General features: G+C 46.0%; 1 protein-coding gene across 2 annotated transcripts; it reads right to left on the bottom strand.

Annotated features, from left to right (window-relative positions):
* Positions 1-325: 325 nt before the first annotated feature.
* On the bottom strand, positions 326-18,239 carry EIF4E2 (eukaryotic translation initiation factor 4E family member 2). 2 transcript variants are annotated; one of them, XM_010222443.2, is made up of 8 exons: positions 18,126-18,239; positions 17,308-17,422; positions 15,995-16,129; positions 13,802-13,906; positions 11,076-11,228; positions 10,848-10,984; positions 3,364-3,442; positions 326-810 (listed from the first exon to the last, which is right to left on the bottom strand). In XM_010222443.2, the coding sequence occupies exons 1-7, from the start codon at positions 18,143-18,145 to the stop codon at positions 3,397-3,399; spliced, it is 711 nt and encodes a 236-aa protein (XP_010220745.1). In that variant the 5' UTR covers positions 18,146-18,239; the 3' UTR covers positions 326-810; positions 3,364-3,396. The 2 variants fall into 2 exon arrangements, with proteins under 2 accessions (XP_010220745.1, XP_010220746.1); XM_010222444.2 differs by lacking the exon at positions 3,364-3,442.
* Positions 18,240-19,014: the final 775 nt, after the last annotated feature.

The raw sequence follows: 19,014 nt of genomic DNA, 5'->3' as shown, positions 1-19,014 counted from the left end.
AAAGCAACTTGCACCCCTCTGCACTGCAGGGAGGGCTGGACACATGACCCTACTAACCCCAGAGCATAAAAACGAGCAGGAGCAAAGGAAGCACCTCCTTTTTAAGCAAGGTGGTGCATCCACCACTCTTGTGCCCATTTAATTTCACACACACTGGAGTTAATTCAATGCAGGCACTTGGGATGCTTTGCTTGCAGGGGACCAAGCAGGTCAGCCAATGTCAGAAGCAGACCTGAAGCAGGACCACAGACTACAGAAATACCATCACTGACTGTGGCGCCCTTTTTTTTTTTTTTTTAGACAAAGCAAAGAAAAGATACTGAAAGAAACAAAGAGACCCAATAATTTATTGGCAGAGCTGAAAGGGGTGCATTTGCAAACCATGGGGCTGACTCTCAACCGGGAAGCTCCTCCCAGCTGCAGAGAGATTTTTAATACTGGTATCCCTCAGCAAAAGGCTCTGACGTCAAGGCAGGATCCCAGAGATCCTGCAGGCCGTGGAGAAAAAGAGAGGAAAGTGCTGCGAGATGCGGCCCCAAGGGCACGCTGCTAATTGAAAGGTTGGCCTGCCGCCCCACTGCTAAAAAACGTTTGTGTGTGACAAGATCAGCCTCTGTGATCACCGCTGCTGGAGGGCGTCGGATGGATCCTTCCTCCAAGGAGGAGCGCAAGAGAGTGGCCCAGGAGTCCCTTCAGAGGTCGGAGAGCACTGGCGCAGGCCTCTCAGTGCTTTCAGCACGGAGAGAGGAGCTTAGTGCCAACTCTTGTTCTCACAATGTGATTTTTGTATTTCGAAAGCTGGAGTTATCCCTGGAAAACAGAGGAGAAACAAGGGTTAAAGATAGGCTTTCTTTCAAATCACCATGCCCCCCATTCCACCCAGCACAGCTAGCGAGTGTTGCCATCCTAGTCCTGTTGCCCATATCAATGCTAGTTAAGCCTCCCACTTTCTATCTGGAGACTTTCCACTTAAGTCAACCTGATATTCCAGAATACTTGGAGCACAAGGAGATCCTGGTTCATTCCCATCCGTCAGGGAGCAAAAAGTGATATTCTCTGTGAGTAAAGGATATGACAGGCACTGATAAACCTCCCTGAGGTATCTTAAACAACTCACAAGGCCTCCTGCTTCCCAGGGAGTTGTCCTCAGGGACTCTGCTTGGAGCACAAATATCCTGGCAGTGCAACCTCTCCTGCCTCTCGTCCCTCTTATCTAAGCTCCTTTTGTCATGCTGTTAACAAGGTTAGGCATCTGGTTTCTCCTACCTTAAAAGAACATTTAATCTAAGAAGGACATTTTCTCCAAGTTTAAATGGAAGAGATTTTCCAGCAGCTTTTGCTCACATAAGTACTCACATAAGACATGTGAGTCACAGGGGTTACCGACACAAAAAGGACTGCTGGTCCATGATCTTCATTTCTACAGTCCTGCGACACAGCAGTGATTGAAGATGGGGCAGCTTACAGAAACCTCTGCATTGGTGCTTACTGCTGGCCTGGAAGCAGCAGCAATAAGTAAGGCATATTTACACATTAATAAGTTGTTCGTTTTAAACACAAAATTGAAATAAGTGAGACCACAATTATTTTGAGAGGATGGCTTTGACAGCTGTCTGAATGTGCATCCCTTCCCCTGGTAGGAAAAGGGCAGTAAACCAACCACTCTGCAGTGCCCGAGCACACATCAAACCAAACCTGCAGTTTTGCTGGAGAGTGAAGGCAGCTCATAGCTTTGGGAACAAAACAGACTATAGAACTGTAAAAACCTGCTGAAACCCTTGACTGTGACACTAAGAGCCATGTGGTAGCTGCAACATCACAGCCCAGTGTATGCTGAAATATCTCCAGGAGGCAGGTTGGAGACTTGGAGGAGCAGAAAGAACTAAAACAAACTTTAGGGAGTTAAATAAGTTACTTTGACAGCAAAACCCATGCCGGAGGTCATCCGCAGAAGACCTTTGTATTTGTGAGCAAAATAGGCTGTACTGTAATTTGGGAACTTGATTCAGGATTCATTAACTGGAATCCAGTTAATCTGCAACAGTGGTTTGGTTTCTCATCCTCAGCTGTACTTTCACCTCTGTCATCTACCTTGGAAGGACAGCACACTCTAGTTACGTCTGTTGTGCACAGATTCCTGCATCTGCCCTTCATTTGCCTTTATCAGGGTGGCAGCTGGCCACTACTCTCCCTGGTTAGCACAGGTAACCCAACAGAGTTGAAAGCTAAATGAACCCTGTCACTGTTTACCAATAAACTTGGCATATTTACTGCCTGCCAAGACGGCTGTTTCACTAAGTGAGCTGGCTTTCTCTTCCGGAAGGTCACCTGAATGTCATCTAACAATAAAAACACTACTAGCTGCTTGTGCAACACTTTGTAACCATTAATCCTCACAAAAAGCCAATGCTGTGAGGAAGGAAGGAGGTTATTTTCACCCACGATTTCAAAGCGAGTTAGCAGGAGCACTGCTTGCCCAAAGCTGCAGAGGGAGGTTTGGGGAGCACTTCATTCCCACAGCCCCTCAGAGCTCAGCGGTGCTGGGGCAGCCACACACCACGGTGGGACGGGAAACGGGCACCGTGGGACAGGGAACAGGCAACGTAACCTGCCCTCCTGCACTCAGCCATGGAGCAGCGACCACCTAAGCACAGCTCCCATCACGGGCCTTGTGCTAGCACTTTGTCAGGAAGGGTCTGCCATCAGGTAAGTGGGTATTAGAGGCAAAAAAAAACCATGTAGGCTGCAAGGCTGACAATAGCACTGAGTCCACGTCAGCTATTTTCTCTGTGTGTGGCTGGTTGCCATTAGCAGAGGTGGCGGGTGGTTTCATCTCGTTAGCCACAGCATTATTATTTTTAAATGCAGTAGCTACCGTGTGCCCTTCCTGAACAAGCTTTTATTGACAGATGACTTTATTCTGCCCCAGCCCACTGTCGAGAGCAAAGGCACGAGTGCCATCTCTAGCACCTCTCTCCGTGTCCATCACGTGGATGTGCTCAGTGATCATTTACCTCTCCATATCTGCTAGCAGCCAACCCTAGGCAAGAGCCCCGAGCTGCAGACATACCTCTCAGCCTCCCGGGACCAGGTCTGGAGCACAACTGCCTTTCAAAGGAGGAGGACGCATTATCAAAACAGCACACAGCATCGCAACAGAAAAATGCTGAGTGAATGGACACCGCTATCAATGTGGGTGTCTTTGGTCCGAAGAATCGTTTTGACCTTTGGGAAAGAGCCAGCAACAGAATGGATCCACCAGCGGGGCCACAAGGCAAGAGGAGAACGTGGCAGCCCTCGGGAAGGGGGTTGGAAGCTGAGAGGTATGCCATGAACCACGAAGGAAGAAAGATGAGGCCCTACCCTGGGTGTGACAGAGGGAAGGGGAGCGCTCGATCAGCGGCCACTGCTGTTCACCAGGCCATGAAACTCCTCCCAGGCCCTGGCAAGCCAGAGGGAAAAAAAAAAATGAAGAAAAAAAAACCAGCACTTCAGATCAAAGGCTTCTTAACTTTTAACGAGAGCAGAAACATTCAATGGCGTTTGAAAGGCACTTGTCTTCGGAGAGCAAGGCAATATTCTCTGATAGCCCTAGTGGATAGAAGCATCCTTAAAACCCAGCCAAACATCTGACAGCACAAGGCAGCCTTAACGTTGTGCACAGACATGAAGAGTTCCCACTGGCTGCTGGTGATACAGCCACATTAATACCCAGAGACAGGTATGACCTTCCCAGGCACAAATAGAGTATCTATTTCCTATTGCTAATAAAATAGCTGATGTTACATTTTTCTGGAAGATTATCACACTCCTTGGCTGGTTAAACTCAGCCAGTTACTGGGCTCATGCTTTACCACATACCTGTATATGCAGTAATCCCCCCAAAAGGCACTTTTTCCCAAGCCACACAGATAAGTTATTAGGCTATTCTTCAATCAGGCAGCAGAATCCAATTGTTATTAGAAAGTCCTATTTCCTGCGTTGTTAATGACAAGCACAATAAAAACTCTACAGCTATTGGAAATGAAAATGTTTTTAGATAAGTTAGAGGGACAGGCCTAACACCGCATTCCCCCGTGGAAAACCTGTTCCTGACGGACAAAGCTAGCAGACTGAAAAATTGCTGTCTGTTTTACAGAGGCAGCATACTGAAAGCCCTCTCGGGGAAAAGAGGCTGAGGTTAATGTGAGCACGGCTATTACCTTCTGGGATCAGAGACACAAAAAAAACTCAAGAGCTCTGTGGGCCCAGCAAAACAGCGCTGGTGCTCGCAGCAAACACGAAGCCATTTACTGATCCCCCCAAACCCCACGGAGCTGGACAGAGCTTAAAGAGAACACAAGTCAGTTACAAACCCAGGCTGCCCTGCAGATTTTCTTGCTAGTACTTGCCAGCTACCTCACATCTCTTTGAGCTGCCTCTTTGGGTGCAAAAGCAGCTCAGTTACCATATGCTTTTTCCCAGCAAAGTTACAGACAACGTCCAAGCAGAGCTTGGGTCGTGTACTCTAACAGACCATCTCATGCATGTTCTTGCTAGGAACTGAACAAAGAAGGCACAAGCACAAAGCTTGTCACTGTGGTGCCCAACTTGGACTATGTGGCATTGCCTTCCTAGAAGGCAGGACAGCTAATTCCTCTTTTGAAGGAGTCCCTCTGGCTGCTGAACACCAGGTGGAATGCTGTCCATACCTCCAGCATAGTGAAAGTCTCTCTACCTTTGTGTCTTCCCTCCAACCATCCACACTTTGTATTTCCACCCTTCCCTCACCCTTAGTTGCATCTTTTCTTTCCTCTCTCACGCTCCTCCCCAGACTTATGACTTTCGTCTGCACAAGGGACACAAGAGCAGATTATTCATCAGCACAATTATCGTTTACCAGCTCTTTGAAACCAAGCAGTTCCGTGTTCCAACATCCCAATAACATCATGCACACAGTCCTGCTGCTGCCAAGTCCTTCTCACAGACCTACAGCAAAAGCTCTTCCAGCCAAGGATTTCTTTTAGCTAAGACCCTTATACATATTATAGTACTAATTACTCCACCTCTCTGCTGACTCAAGTGAAAAATCCATGAGGATGAGCCTGCCCTAATGCACCTAAGCTGTGCTAGCGGAGCAAACTGCCCTCCATTTCGCACCGAACGAGGCTGCCACTTTATTTCAGCTGGAATCTTTATGACCTGTGATGTGCCAAAGGCACAGTGCCAGAGTCTGAGAGGTTATTTTTATGTATAGCCATTTTTAGTACCTTATTGCTCTACTGTCCGTGTGGCAATCAGATACTTGGTGAATTGATCCTCGACACTTAGGTTATTCCCATTGAACAGATGGGAAATGGAAACATTAGCTGGCTAAATAAAGCCAGCCCGAGTTCTTCTTCCGCTCTCGCTCCTGACCCACAACTGCTGAAGCTTCCCACTCCCTCCTCTACTGCCCAGGGTCAAGGCCCAGGAGGGGCACCCATTCTCCCATCAGGTACAAGTTGGGGAAAATGCATAAAAAGTAGCTACTACCTGAAACTCCACCAAAAAGAGGAAGAGTCACTACTGCTTCAAGGGACTTTCCAAAGCGAGGATTGTGCAAGCAACACAAGCTGTTCACACTGCCCTCAATCACTAAACCCTAGCAGTTCCCCTCAGTGCTTTCCTCTGCTACCCTGCTTCCCTTCCAACTCCTTCCCCAGCTACAGGGGACAGAAAGCTGCCGCAGTGCACGCTGCAGTCACAACACTCACCAAGGCCTGCCCCTTCCAGCACCACGGGTGCTTCTTGGCACACCGAGCACCGACAGGCCCAGTTCAACACAGCCTCTTCTGGGAGCCCCACACTCTTAACTGGGTAACTGGGCTTAAAGCATCAGCCTAAAAGCCAGGCAAGAACTTGTGGCAGGCCTAAAACCAGAGAGCTTTAAAAGACCTGGAATATTTTTCTCACCTCTTAAAATAATTTTAAATATCTGGCAGCATCTGCAGCTAAGGCAAGCAGGGAGGCTATCCTGACTTTGAAAGAGACACATCTGAACTGCCCTCCTTGGAAAGAAACATGAAATAAACAGGTTATAGCCCCTTCTTTGGCAAGGGGCAGGCCACCAAGATACCAGAGCTTGACGAAGTCACAAACACTTTGAATAAACTATTCTGTGGTGACAGGGAACGAATCAGTGAATCTATCATTTCAAAGACCAGATCCATGGAAGTGCTCTTAGACCGGTACCAACCACTGGAAATGTTATGAAACTGGAAAATGGAGTGATAAATGAACTAACCCAGGAGAAGGCAGCTGGCGGTTCTGGAACCTTGCTGCTCTTCCCCAGCTTTTATGTCTGCCCTCAGACTTGACGGGACGAGCAGAAGCAGCGCAGCTCTCTGGAGATGGCAGCATCCAAGACAACCTATGATTTCAGTGACAGGCATCAGGCGGCATGTACACGTCCCATCTGCAAACCACCTAACTTTAGAAAAGGTTAACCCCGCCTACGCCATTTAAGTCAAAGATAAAGCCAGCAACAACTGCAGGAGGAATTGAGAAATGTCACTTCCTAATGCTGCTGGAAATAGCAAGCGGGAACTGGTGCTACAGGAACACAATAGGTTGCAGAATCAGCTAAGCTCTGATGTAACAACACCCGCGTCTTCTCGCAAGCACGCGATACCAGTCGCTGTCTCGCAGACACAGAGACCTTCTTGACAGACACCTACCACTTGAGTCAGGATTTCTCTCTTCATCCGTTTCACCTCAAATTCAAGATCTCATTCCCCACTTTTTCCTGGTCCAAAGAACCTTCCCATTTTGTTTTCTTCACAGTGCATAACTCTACCTCCAGAGGATATCTGTTTATTTCCTAGCCAAAATATGGTCTGGGGTCATTTTCTCCAGTTGCCTGTGCCGGAATGAACCCAGTGCTGCCCCTACTAAGATCACCCATTCTTCTCATTTACTCAAACTGTCCCATTAGTTATCAGTGGTGCCTCTGAAAGTAAGGGAGAGTTTTATACTCTGCTCAGCTCCCACTGCAGCAGCACTCACAAAAAAACGAAGCTTTGTTTTCAAAAAAAGCAGCCTGCTTTAGAGCTGACAGGACAATCCATAAAGTCACACGGCAACCAAAACACCAGCCAGCTCAGTGGAAGGCGGCTGTATGGCCACAAACCCCATGTGTGTTCTCTCTGGGCATATGAGGCAACATTGTTGAATTTGCCTAGGCATTTTCACATCTCAAAGTTAAATAAATAAATAAAATCAGACTTTACAGCAATCACTTCCATAAACCTCTCTTCCAACTTCAATTCACTCACTACAGATGCCTGAATGTTTTTGGTGGCTTCAGTGAGACACAACTGGGCTGGGGCCAGGGACAACCCTGTTTTCAAAAGAGCCCAGTGTACATTGCACAACAGCAAAAGCAAGTGGCTGTGTTTTTTTGGTGTAGTGTTTAAATCAAACAAACAAAAAACCACAACAGCAAAAACGCATCACCACACAAAACCACAGGACTGCCACTTTCTAACCCACTAGCACTCCTAAACTATGTCACCTCCAAGACTAACAGCACAGGTCAGCAGAAAATCTTACACATTTCGCTACCGGTCAGCGCAGCAGAAACAGTATTACAAGTTCTCTTGACCTTCAGCTTAAGAGCTGAGGTGGTTTAAGAACAATAGCCCTAAAGGATGATTTCTGAGGGAACAAAGAGGAAAGGTTTCTCTCCCGCTACTGAAACAGAGTAGCCCACAAAATGTCACACAATTTCTCCAGGCGCCCAGCACTGTAACACCTGAGGTACTATAAACCCCCTGGAATTAAGCAGGGTCCAAGAGATTGCTGTAGCTCTTCTAGAGAGATTGGAAACTAATACAGACTAGGCTGATCCTTCCACTCGTGGGGATTTGGGCAGCTTGTCAATATCCCGAAGCATGAGAAAGGCCAAACACAGCAAAATAGCAATGAAAGATCTGCTTGTCTGCCTAAATGTGCAAGTCCCAACACCAAGAGCAGGAAGGACAGAATGCAGAATAGCTTCTTGGAATAGCTCTGAAGCAACAGATACTTTTCAAATGCAGCTTGGCAGCTCCACCACTTTCCGAAACAAAGGGGTCTGCAGCCTCACTGACAACTCATGAAAAATGGTGTCTAAAAATGAGTTAATGTGAAATGTAACATCACAAAAGGAATGTATAAAACCTGAACAACAGTGCTTAGGTTCCACAGCAAGGAGCACACTAGTAATTTCTACAGAAACGTTCATTTACACTGTGTCAAAAGCTAATCCAGGTCAATTCACTACCCAAAGTCAAGGTTTTGAGAAACGCCTGCTCTTTTCTTGCTAAGCGCACTCCCTTCCCTGAAGCACAATCAATGCCAATCAAACCCTGCACATGAGCAGAGCTCTAGTGAAGAGATGCAGCCCATACAAATGAAAAATGCCACAGGCCCTCTGGAAAGGCAGCAGTGACAAAGCCTACAGCACCACTCTTCCATTAGAGCCTTTCATAAAACACAGCCAGAGTGTGAATAGAAAGTGCTGGCTAGAAAGCCCTCCCGAGTCATAAATCACATGGTACATGTGCAGCATAAGTGGAGTTTATTCATGACAGACAGGATTTCAACAGGGCTTGATGGATGGGTGAGGAAAAGGAGCCAGGCTTTATGGAAGATGAAACTAGTTACACAAGAGATTCTTCATTAGCGAGAAAACCCTAATGAACCAGGGCAGAGCCAAGTGAAGTCAAAACTGAAAACTTGGTCTGTCCTGCTCTCTCCTGTCAACACAGCAGGCACTGTCACTTCTCTGCTGCCACTGCTGCTTGCTGCCTGCAATTCCTCCATGCTCGCACTGGTACCAGGCAAGAAAGGCACACTACGTTGTTCCATGCATCACTACACAGACTCCACTGACAAGCAGTTCTGCTCTGAATTTACACTACTGCCATTAGAAGGAAATGCTGCACGGAATCAGACCAGGGCAGCTCAAGAAAAGCAACGGGGGAAAAAAACGTTCTCATGATTCCCTACATGGCTCAAGGTTAATTGCTTACATCTACTTCACTAGGAAGCTACCAAACCAACTTCTGACTACAAATCAAATTCCAACTATCACTCCAACTCACAGGAGAACAAGTAGGAGACAAGCCACGCTGCTCCTACTCAAGGATTGTTTCCAGCTGTAATCTGAGCTACACTTGATTCCTCAAACACCTGTTATTCATGAACAGGCTCATCCCGTACCATACGTCAGCAGAACAAAACGAAGCTCTTATGCTATGTTAGAGAGGGCCATAGCACAACCTATTGCAGGGAAATAAAACAAGAGGAACAGATGCACCATCACGCTGCAGTTCACACAGCCATAGCAAAACCAGTTAGAGAACTGTAATAGCAGCAATTCTCTGTCCTGGGAAGTCTAAAGGGGATAGTGTATATGGGAAAGGTCACATAGTTTTCATTGCAACCGTGCTACACAAAACCACCACACAGCTGGACACTAGGTTATGACACAGCTCTCCTTACAGAGCCTGGGAGAGTAGAAACGTCTCCTTCCTCACACAAAGCCTCCCCATTGCAGTCTGCTACTGCTGCACAGAAGTAAAATGTTTGCATGAGCACTTGGACACATCAAAACATGGACAGAGTGAACAGTGCCCTCTCCTGGCAGCGAGGGCACGAGAAATGCTACTGCAAGACCATGAGTAAAAAGGATTCTGACAGTAGAAGCAAGCAGGAACTTGTAGAAACTGAAGCTGCCTGTGAAAGATTTGGTTTCATAGCAATAACTTCCCCTCACAAACAGGGCAGGGGGCCATATGGAGCACTACATGCCTAAAGGCATCTCAACAAGTCTTCTGCATTACTGCTAGGATGACCCACACTGAAAATCGGAAGCAACTAGAACCTACTTTCTGCTAAAAACACGATTTTTGAGCTCAACCTGTTGGGGAGAGCACTGAAGAAAGACTGACCATGGTGCAAGCAGAAAGGACAAACCAGTGTAAAGAAAGGAAATCTTGAAATGTACTTGCACCCTGATTACAGGCTGCATTGGAAAACTCACTGGTCTATCAATGCCTTATTAATTTGATCCATTTTTTTTTCAGTGTACACCATTCCAAGCGTTAATCTAAACAACATGATCTAATCACTGTATTGGTTTATAATGCACTTAAAAAAGGGATTCACCTTATTCACTTATAACTAATACCTATATATGCAATTCTTTGCCACTTTGTGGGAAATAAAAGTCACCCTGAATAGCCTGGCATGGTAAGCTATAATGCATTTATTTAAAAATACAGCTGTCCTCTCTGTGTACCATGATCTTCTAGTGTAAAGAGCCGTGGTCACCAGGGTCTAGAAAACTTAATATACGGCATTTATTATGATTAGAAATCATTTGTACAGCACTGTAAATTCACACAGCACTTTCACAAGAACATTTATAAGTCTAATGGCACAATAAATCCCTGTTAGCTTCCGCACTTTACTCCCCAGAATCTCTGTTCATTCAAATGGTCTCATCCCCCCACTGCAATCCCACCTTTGAGAACACCAAGCTGCAGCTCCACATCGGGCTGCCCAGCCACTAAGCGACGGGCTAGGTGGATTGCTAACAAAGCCCAGGACTGCACCACTCAGAAATTAAGTCTTTCCTATTAGAACCAAATATCCCTAACAACAGCTTGATAATGACACAGATATTTGGCTTTCCAAGTGCACTGGCAACAGCTGCCGCTGTTCGCAACGAACAGCCCCAACGCACACAAGCAGTTCTCCAAATCCTCATGATTTGCATTAAAACGCTCGAGCCCCTGTGCCACCAGCAGCAGGCCCTCCCCGTGCCCCACCACACGTACTTGATGCTGTCGGTGTGCGTTTTGTATTCCATGATGGTGTTGGGAGGTAGGTTTAGCACTCTTCGTAACGTGTCGCGTATCCGGGCTGTCGTGGCCTGGTCGCTGGCCGTCTTGTTCCATATCGAGATAATATCCTCCTACAGAAGAGCGGGCAAGGGGTTGAAGCAGATGGCATTTTTTGTGGCCTTGCCAAAGGGAAGGACCTGCCAGTCCTCGTTAACAGCTTACCTGGAACCGGACAGAGACGACTGCCCCACAGATTTCTTCTCCCACCATAAACTGTTCTCCCAGCATTGCCAGAATGAGATTCTCCCAGCATCGTGACGCTAAGCCCTTTCGCAGGCGGATAATCCATTTACCACCATTTTTGTTGGCATCATCCTAGGAAGAGGGGCAAGAAATCGATTTGTTTTCTTCTAGCTATTTTTCTGCTTTTCACAAGACAGCCGAGCCACAGATGGGAGCAGATATTGATTGGGTGGGGCATTAGGGACAGAATGAAGGTATTTTCAAGCTAAAGCATTATTATTTCTCCCTTACACAAGCAGAAAGGGAGGTGTACCACTTATTTTGAATACAAAATATTTGAAACAGTGACTTTCAACTTTCCAGATAAAACTTTCTGTGCTGAAAACCTGAGCTCTAGCGTTTTGGTTCCACCAGCAAAGACTCTACACTAGGCCTACTAGTCTGCACACAATAATCAGAAGGTAACAACCACAAAATAGTATTTCTAAACCCAAGACAATTCTCCCTCTGTCTAAAGTGAAGTAACTTTACTGTATGTATGATTCTACTTGTAAAACTGGAATATCCCTCACCACAGAACATGAAAAGCAGGAAAACACTTTGCATAGTGTTATTTAAAAGCAGAGTGCAGAAACACTTTCCTTCCACATTCCCAGCAATGTCCATTCAAATTCAAGTTCTTTTTGCTCACAGATTCAACCCTTATTCTGGGAGCCATTGGTTTTGTCACACATACAGCTGAAGGGTTGGTCCAGATTGTAGTGGCCCAAGGCAACCCCCAAAGTGGGGGGAAGAAAGAGGGACAAATTTAGGCTAAGCATTAAATTTGTCATCTCGAAATTTCATATGTTGCACCTGAAAAAGAAAAAAAACTCCTAGAGACAACCTGCAAAGCACACACAGTCCCACCAAAGGGCACAATATTGTGGGATTCCCTTGTAGGGCACTGGAACTGGAAGGGGAGAAGGCACCAGCTCTGGGCAAAACCCTGAAGCACAACAGCAGTCCCACAGAAGGTGAAGAATCCAAATCAACACAAGCTCTAGGAATGTGGCAGATTACCAACGCAAACTGTATCCTGATTAAGTATCCTTGTTTTCCAAGTGTGAACATTCCACTCTTAAGAATGTAGCCATCTAGACTTCAACTGTTAAGCAAGGAGTTGAGTAACTCCTCCAAAGACTTTCCACACTGACCGATAGAGACACAAAAGTCAGAAGAGAAAATGCTATAGCTCAAAAATACCTTAAAGGTGTTTTAAGCAGGTTCAAAGCTAGAGAAAAAAAAAAAGAACAAAAAAAAAGAACAGCACTTGGAAGGCAGATGCTGTATTATATGTTTTATGGCTATTGTTAGTTTTCTTTCAGGTTAAACAAGCTTCAGTTCAGTCAAGCATTTGATTTCCCTTTACCAGAATAACAATGACCTGCAGCACAGTAAATCACAGGGGAACATAATGCTTAGTGCTTCTGTCTTTACCTAGAAAAGGAAAGATGGATCCAGAAAAAGATCAGAGCCACATACAGAATTTATGTGTGAGAATGGCTCCTCATATATGCACCTACAGAGATGACAGTAGGTAGGATTAGTTCGGAAGAGAAAGGATCATAAACAAAGAAAGTCCTACAAAGCAAGCAGCAAAGAGAAGGCCAGCAGTAAGATTCCAGGTCCCCTTCTGCAGACATAAAATAAATTCAAGAAGGGAATGGAAACAAGCTTAAAATAATAATAATAATAATAATAATAATAATAATAATAATAATAATAATAATAATAATAAAATAAACCAATCCTCCTAATTGGGGGGGCTACAAAAAAGGCTACAAAATAATGTTTGTAGAAATTTTGCTATCATTAAGTTGTGAAATTTCTGGTTGACATATCAGAGCAAGTAGCTCACTAGCAGCCCAAAGAGGGTTAAATATTTTATATAAATTGTATTTGCAGTAACTGGCTATAAAACACCTTGCTTAAAATAATTGCCAACTAGGGTCACATATAAATTTCTCAGGACCAAGCAGCATAATTAGGTACTTCAGAGCAACACATAAAATTCTCATATCGCGAATGGTATTGGTCATTGCTGGAAGCAGGCCAGGAACTAGAAAAACGATTCGCTGGGCAAAGATTTTTTTTCCTTTTAACAGATTTGGATATGAACGAACAGATGCAAAGTGCCTTGAAAAAAAGAAAGAGAATGAAGGACTAAGCCATTTTTTTAACCCCCAGATCTACAGGGCTTTTATCCATGTGCACTTCTTCCTTCCTTCATCTGAAAGAGGAGGACTGGCTTCTTACAGTTGTTGAATTCCACTTAAAGACTCACCCCTTTTAGAGGAAAGACCCACACTGCTGTCATTGAGCAAGGCCAAGAGGCAAGATGACAATATTTATGAGGGCCAATCTGGGATCCTTCTGGCAATGCTGCCTAGAGACCCTCCAAAACTCACAAACAAAAGCAGTTCGGCAGCCTTCGCAGGGGAGCTGCTAGCACCCCTCTGCATTTGCTTTCTCTGCCAGCAGCTCACAGAGCTGCCAGGTTAGATGGGACACGGCTCTGAGGAGAGATTTAAGGGCAACTCAAAAGGAAGGCTGCATCCAGAAGTCTGGCACACCATTTAATGACAAGAGTCCTTTCTCTGCAGAAAGCTTCTTCCAGAACACTCAGAGAAAACAATAAGGCAGATAGAAGAGCTCCAACTCACCTCCCACATGGGTTTGATCCCCTCTTTGAAAAGATGGAAGTCACTATGGCCTGTCAGGTCCCCAGGACGTACCATGTGACTGTAAAACCGCCAGAACTGCTCCACCTGCAATGACACAAACCAGGCAATCAGGCTGCTCACATCGCTCAGGGCTGAGACTCCAACCAAAACAGACTCTTTGTTCTATCCCAGCTTAACAGAGCCACCTTCCCCTCTTGTTTTCTACTTCCTTGGCACTAGGGTGTTGATCAAAACACCCAGAAGGCAGCCATGGAATGGGAGCTGTTTCCGACTGGCAGAAAACCATCTGAATTATTCAGCAGTTGCCTCCAAAAGCTACTTGGTTTTGTTTAAAGAAATCTACGCTGGGATAATCATTCCTCTGGAGGACAGTATCTTATAAATCCTACCTCCAAAGTTTCAATTAGTGGAATATATCAAATGCACCAAGTACAAACCAGCTTCTTTACATACAGAAGATTACATTAGCCCTGCATTAACCATTGCTGTCTGCCATAACAGTGACTGCAGAAACTTAGCCTCCAAATAAAGCACATTTTATATTCTATTTATTCTACCCAGGTTTTAATACAACAGATACATTCTAGCTGAAAATTTTGGAGGCATCACCTAAAGCTTTTATGTAAATATATCTTATTTCCTTTTACAGTCCATCACAGCATACCTCGACCACTTCAAAAACACCAGTTTTCATCACATCTCCATTCCCACTTCAAACGATCTGGCCCGAAGGGCCTTTCTTAATTCTTAAAAATAAAATATTTATCCTTTGAGATTCTCTGAATGAGAAAGGATTTTAGAGAGACTGGATCTTTAAAACAAAACAAGGCACCAGGGAAAGATTCTAGTAATTTCCTCATCTGAAGAGGACTGTACTCAGTAAGACAATAGCTATTAAGCAGACGAGCAGTGAAGCCGCAGGCAGTAGAAACCTCCTGAGTACTTTATCAAAGAAACCCTGATGACTTGGCCACCACTTGGAATTCTGCTCCAATCTCTGATCTCTGACCATCCAAGACGGAATTTCCTTTTGCAAGCAATATAATTATGAACCAAGACTGAGGTAGGGTCAGCAGCAATCTATTTTTGCCAGACTCATCCAAATGCGATGTAGAAATTAAATTCTTACACTGAGTGAACATGCCCTCTAGTGGTTAACATGCAAAGGCTTTGAGGGCTTTCTAATCAAAAGCAAGAATAAATTTGAACCCAGATTTAGCTCGGACACTTCTTCCTGGAATCCTTTTTTCCTCTCCTCCATTCAAAATCAAAACATCAACAGATCTTCTGGCCAATGTCCCCATCGCAGCTGAAATCAAGCATTTCTAGTCCACAACAACCACAGATTCTTTGCAGTAAAGAGCAGACAGCAAAATGTGTGAAGCTTGTCCTCTGAGAAGCTAAAAATCAATTTTAAGCCTATATTGATTAAAAAAAAAAAAAAAAAAACAGACTGAAAAGTTATTGTCAGATCATCACACAGCAGCCACTACTCAGCCCAAGCAATTCGGGCTTGCTCCCATGACAGGTAGGAGAATACATATATATATATTGTCATCCACTAAAGCAAAAATAATTGATAGCATGGGAGCATACGAGCAGGAGCTACCTGTGATTCAACATGCTTAAAGCTATTCTTCCCACTCTTACCCTCTGTAGATGCAGTAACACAAGCTAGCTGCCTATACAGGGCTGTTTCTTTGCAGCTTCCTAAAGGAATATTTAAAAAAACTCTAGGACAGCAAAAGAGAGATTTACCAGTGGTCAAATCAACATTTGCAAGAGATCCTGGAAAATCTGGACAAAATACAGTATTTTTTATGAAGTAATTCTTCTCTTGCCCTGACAATCAAGTTTCTGAAATAACCCAGGCACACACTAAGCAGCTAATGGACTTGAGAATAATATTAAATTTGGTGCCTATATAACTAAGGACATGCTTTGTTTTTTCCTGCATCTCGTGGGATTTTAATGACAATTTCAGACTGCCACTATTATGCAACAACCTAACACCGCCTTCCAAGGCACATTCAAGTAATTCTGGAAACAAATCACCTAAATATTAGGAGAGGAAAGGGAGAGCAGTTCACCTTTTAACAAGCTAAGGTGTTAACAAGCTAGGGAGGACCACACCATGCCCAGGTGACAGGAGGAGAACAGGAACGTACTCACCGAGGCAAAGGTGCCAATCTGTTTGATGTTCTGCTCATAACTCTGCGAGCTGGTGGGTCTCCCAGGTGTCCGTCTGGAGTACCAAAATGTGTAATTATACTGCAGGGGGTGCTCGGCTGGCCCTGGCACAACAGCCTGCAGAAGAGAAAAGCCCTCACTGGGTGTAAAAAACTCATTTCCACAGAAAAATCCCATCTCTGAAGGTGTTTGACATGGACCACTAGGCTAATAGCAGCTGACTATTTCAAAAGAATATTAGAAATCTGCAGTACAGGGATGGCTAAGAAAGTAATATCTTATGCTTGAGGGAGTGTCACACAAAGCAACCCTCATCTTAATTAAAGACAGTAATATTAAGTTTCAGTCTCTGACTGTGACTGTATCAAAATAAATAAACAAACCAACCAAGTACAAGGGCAGTATAAGAGGTTAAATTTTAATTAGGAAAAAAAATAAATCATTCTCATTCCCTGGGAGGAGCAAAACCCATTTACACTGCACTATGATTCAAAAGCAATTAAACTCCCTGGTGACAGCAACTCCTCTAAGCAACCAACACCCTAAGACTCTGTGAGGATTAGTCTGTCTTAGAACTTGTTATGTCAGTGTTGGCAGAACCCACTGCTAGCAGCAGACACTGATCATCTTTTAGCTTCAGCCATTTGTAATAAAAAAGTTTCTAATAAGCATAAAATGGGCAAACAAGAAGTCAAAGAGGGCCCCAAATGCCAGAAAAAAAATAAACAATAAACATCTGTCTCCTCGTGTCACTTGATATTGTTACAAGAATAAGTAGGTTTTAAACCCTACTCTCCACTTACACAAGGATTGCATTACTCAAGCAAGGTTAGTCTAAGCACAAAAAAACTCCAGAAGGTGGTTATTTGCCTTCCTAACTAGGCTACTTTACATTCACACAGATCCCATGTTCTGGATTATGTCAATAATGGCACAAATATGGCTTGGCAAACCAATATCAAGCTGCTACTCAGTCAGTCATTTCTTGACCCCACCTCTAAATATTGTTGGGGGGAGGGAGGGGGAAATAAAGCTTTACTTCTCATTTCTACTCAAAGGCCAGGCAAACTACTAGCTGAACTTGTGAAAGGAGCATTCGCACCACAGATTATATATTCCCCAAGCTATGTCAAGTTAACCACATGCTAACGCAGCCCCTCTACCTTCATTACAGCAGTAAGAGCACATTGAGTGACCACAGCACTAAGTTATGTGCTTCTTGTTGCCGGACAGAGAACACTCCAGCGTTTCCACATCACATCCTGGTGACAGAATAGGGGGGACCAGCCCCTTACCTTCCTCTTGGTACTACTCTGTGGTTTCTCGCGGTCATTCTTTTCCTTCTCACTGTCTTTCTGTGTGTTGTTCTCCTCATTCTGGTCATGGTCTCCGCTATCATCATCTTTCAAACTGGTAAACAAAAATGGAGAAAAACGGAGTTTCGCATCCCACAATCAGGAAGCCTCAGCATCAGGCCCTGCTCTAAACTCCTACGTCACACAGAAGCCACCAGCATTTGGAGACCTACAAATGCCAATCCACCAAGCGCCAACCGCAGGAGGGGCTTGGCATGGGTAGTTGGGACTTTGCATGCACAGAGCCCATCACAAGCACTTCAGGTACACACTTGCAAGCACAACTGTGCAACAAAATGCTGCTTCAGGGCGAACTCCAGCACTTTGCACCAGCAGAGATCTGCTGCACAAGGAGCAGGCAGGTAGACAAGGAGGCCGAGCCCCACAGTTTTGCCGACTCAGCCACCCAGCCCCACACTCCAGGGGCAGCCAGCCACCCCACGGGCACCTTGTGCTCCCCCAGGCCTCTCCACCCGCCCCCTGCCCCACGCCGGGCCAGTAAAAAGAAGCAAGAAGCGAGACCAGAAAGAGACCCGCAGCCCTCCTCGCCACGAGCAGGGCCTTGTACCGCCAGACCGCCCCGCAGCGGCCCACGCGGGGTCCACGCGGGGCCCGGACCGGGCCGCCCTGAGGAGGCAGAGTGGGGCTGCGCGCGGCGCCGTGACTCATCGCGTCCCGTCTCAACGGCGCCGGGACAGCGGCGGCGCCCGCGGGAACCGGGTGTGCCGGGCGCGGGGGCGGCGGCGCCGCGGACTCACGCGTCGAATTTGTTGTTCATCGTCGCTCGCGGCCGTCGCCTCCGTCCACCTCAGCGACTTCCGCTCTGCCGAGTCCTCCTGCCACAGCTTTCCGCCACTTCCGGCGGCACGCGCGGCCGGCGCGCGGCGCCGCGCTTCCACCCGGCCACATAAGCGAGGAGCACGTCGGAAATGAGAAGGAGGAATGCACCACCCCCGGCGCCATCTTGAGTGCTGACTCCCTCGGCATCCCGGAGCGAGCGCCATCTTGAGCGTGGCGGTGTGCGCCGCACTGACGTCTGGAGTAGCCGCCATCTTGAGCGTGCGGAGGAGCAGGGCTGCCATCTTGAGCGTACGGAGGAGGAGAGTCGCCATGTTGGGTGTGGCGTGAGCCGAGTCCGTTGCCAAAAAGGCGGGAAGGCGCCTGAGGCGAGGCGAGAGACACAGCCCGAGGGGTGGCGGTGCCTGCTGCTCTGCGCACCGTGTTCCTCCCTCGCCTTCGTGAGGCCGAGTTAGAAGACACAGATATCCCAACAGTCTCTCAGAAGAGGAGGTGGCCATGCACACACAAGTATTTCAAATACACAGCAGCTGCTCAAGAGACAGTTATTTGCTACCTTTATATCCAAGCTAGATAGGCACCAACAAAATCCCATGGCTTTCCAGGCATCCTGCTCTTCTTGTGGTTCCCGATCCCATAACTATACATAGATCTCACAAGTGCCACCAGCAATCTGACTAACACAGGCACCAAAGGCTTCAACAGTGATGGAAAAGTGTCACAGAGCTGCACGTGTAAGTGCAAGAACAAGGAAAATCACGTTATCTTAGCTACTCTTTAAAGTCTCAGTGCTCCCAGCTGACCCAGGACTAACCATGCTTACAATCCAGGTATACTACATGTTAAACT

Source organism: Tinamus guttatus, unplaced genomic scaffold (genome assembly GCF_059628265.1).
Source record: "Tinamus guttatus ecotype Peru unplaced genomic scaffold, ASM5962826v1 Tinamus_guttatus_pri_ptg000227l, whole genome shotgun sequence".
Taxonomy (NCBI): Eukaryota; Metazoa; Chordata; class Aves; order Tinamiformes; family Tinamidae; genus Tinamus; species Tinamus guttatus.
Note: the sequence above shows the minus strand (reverse complement) of the source record. Positions and strands in the feature narration are given on the sequence as shown.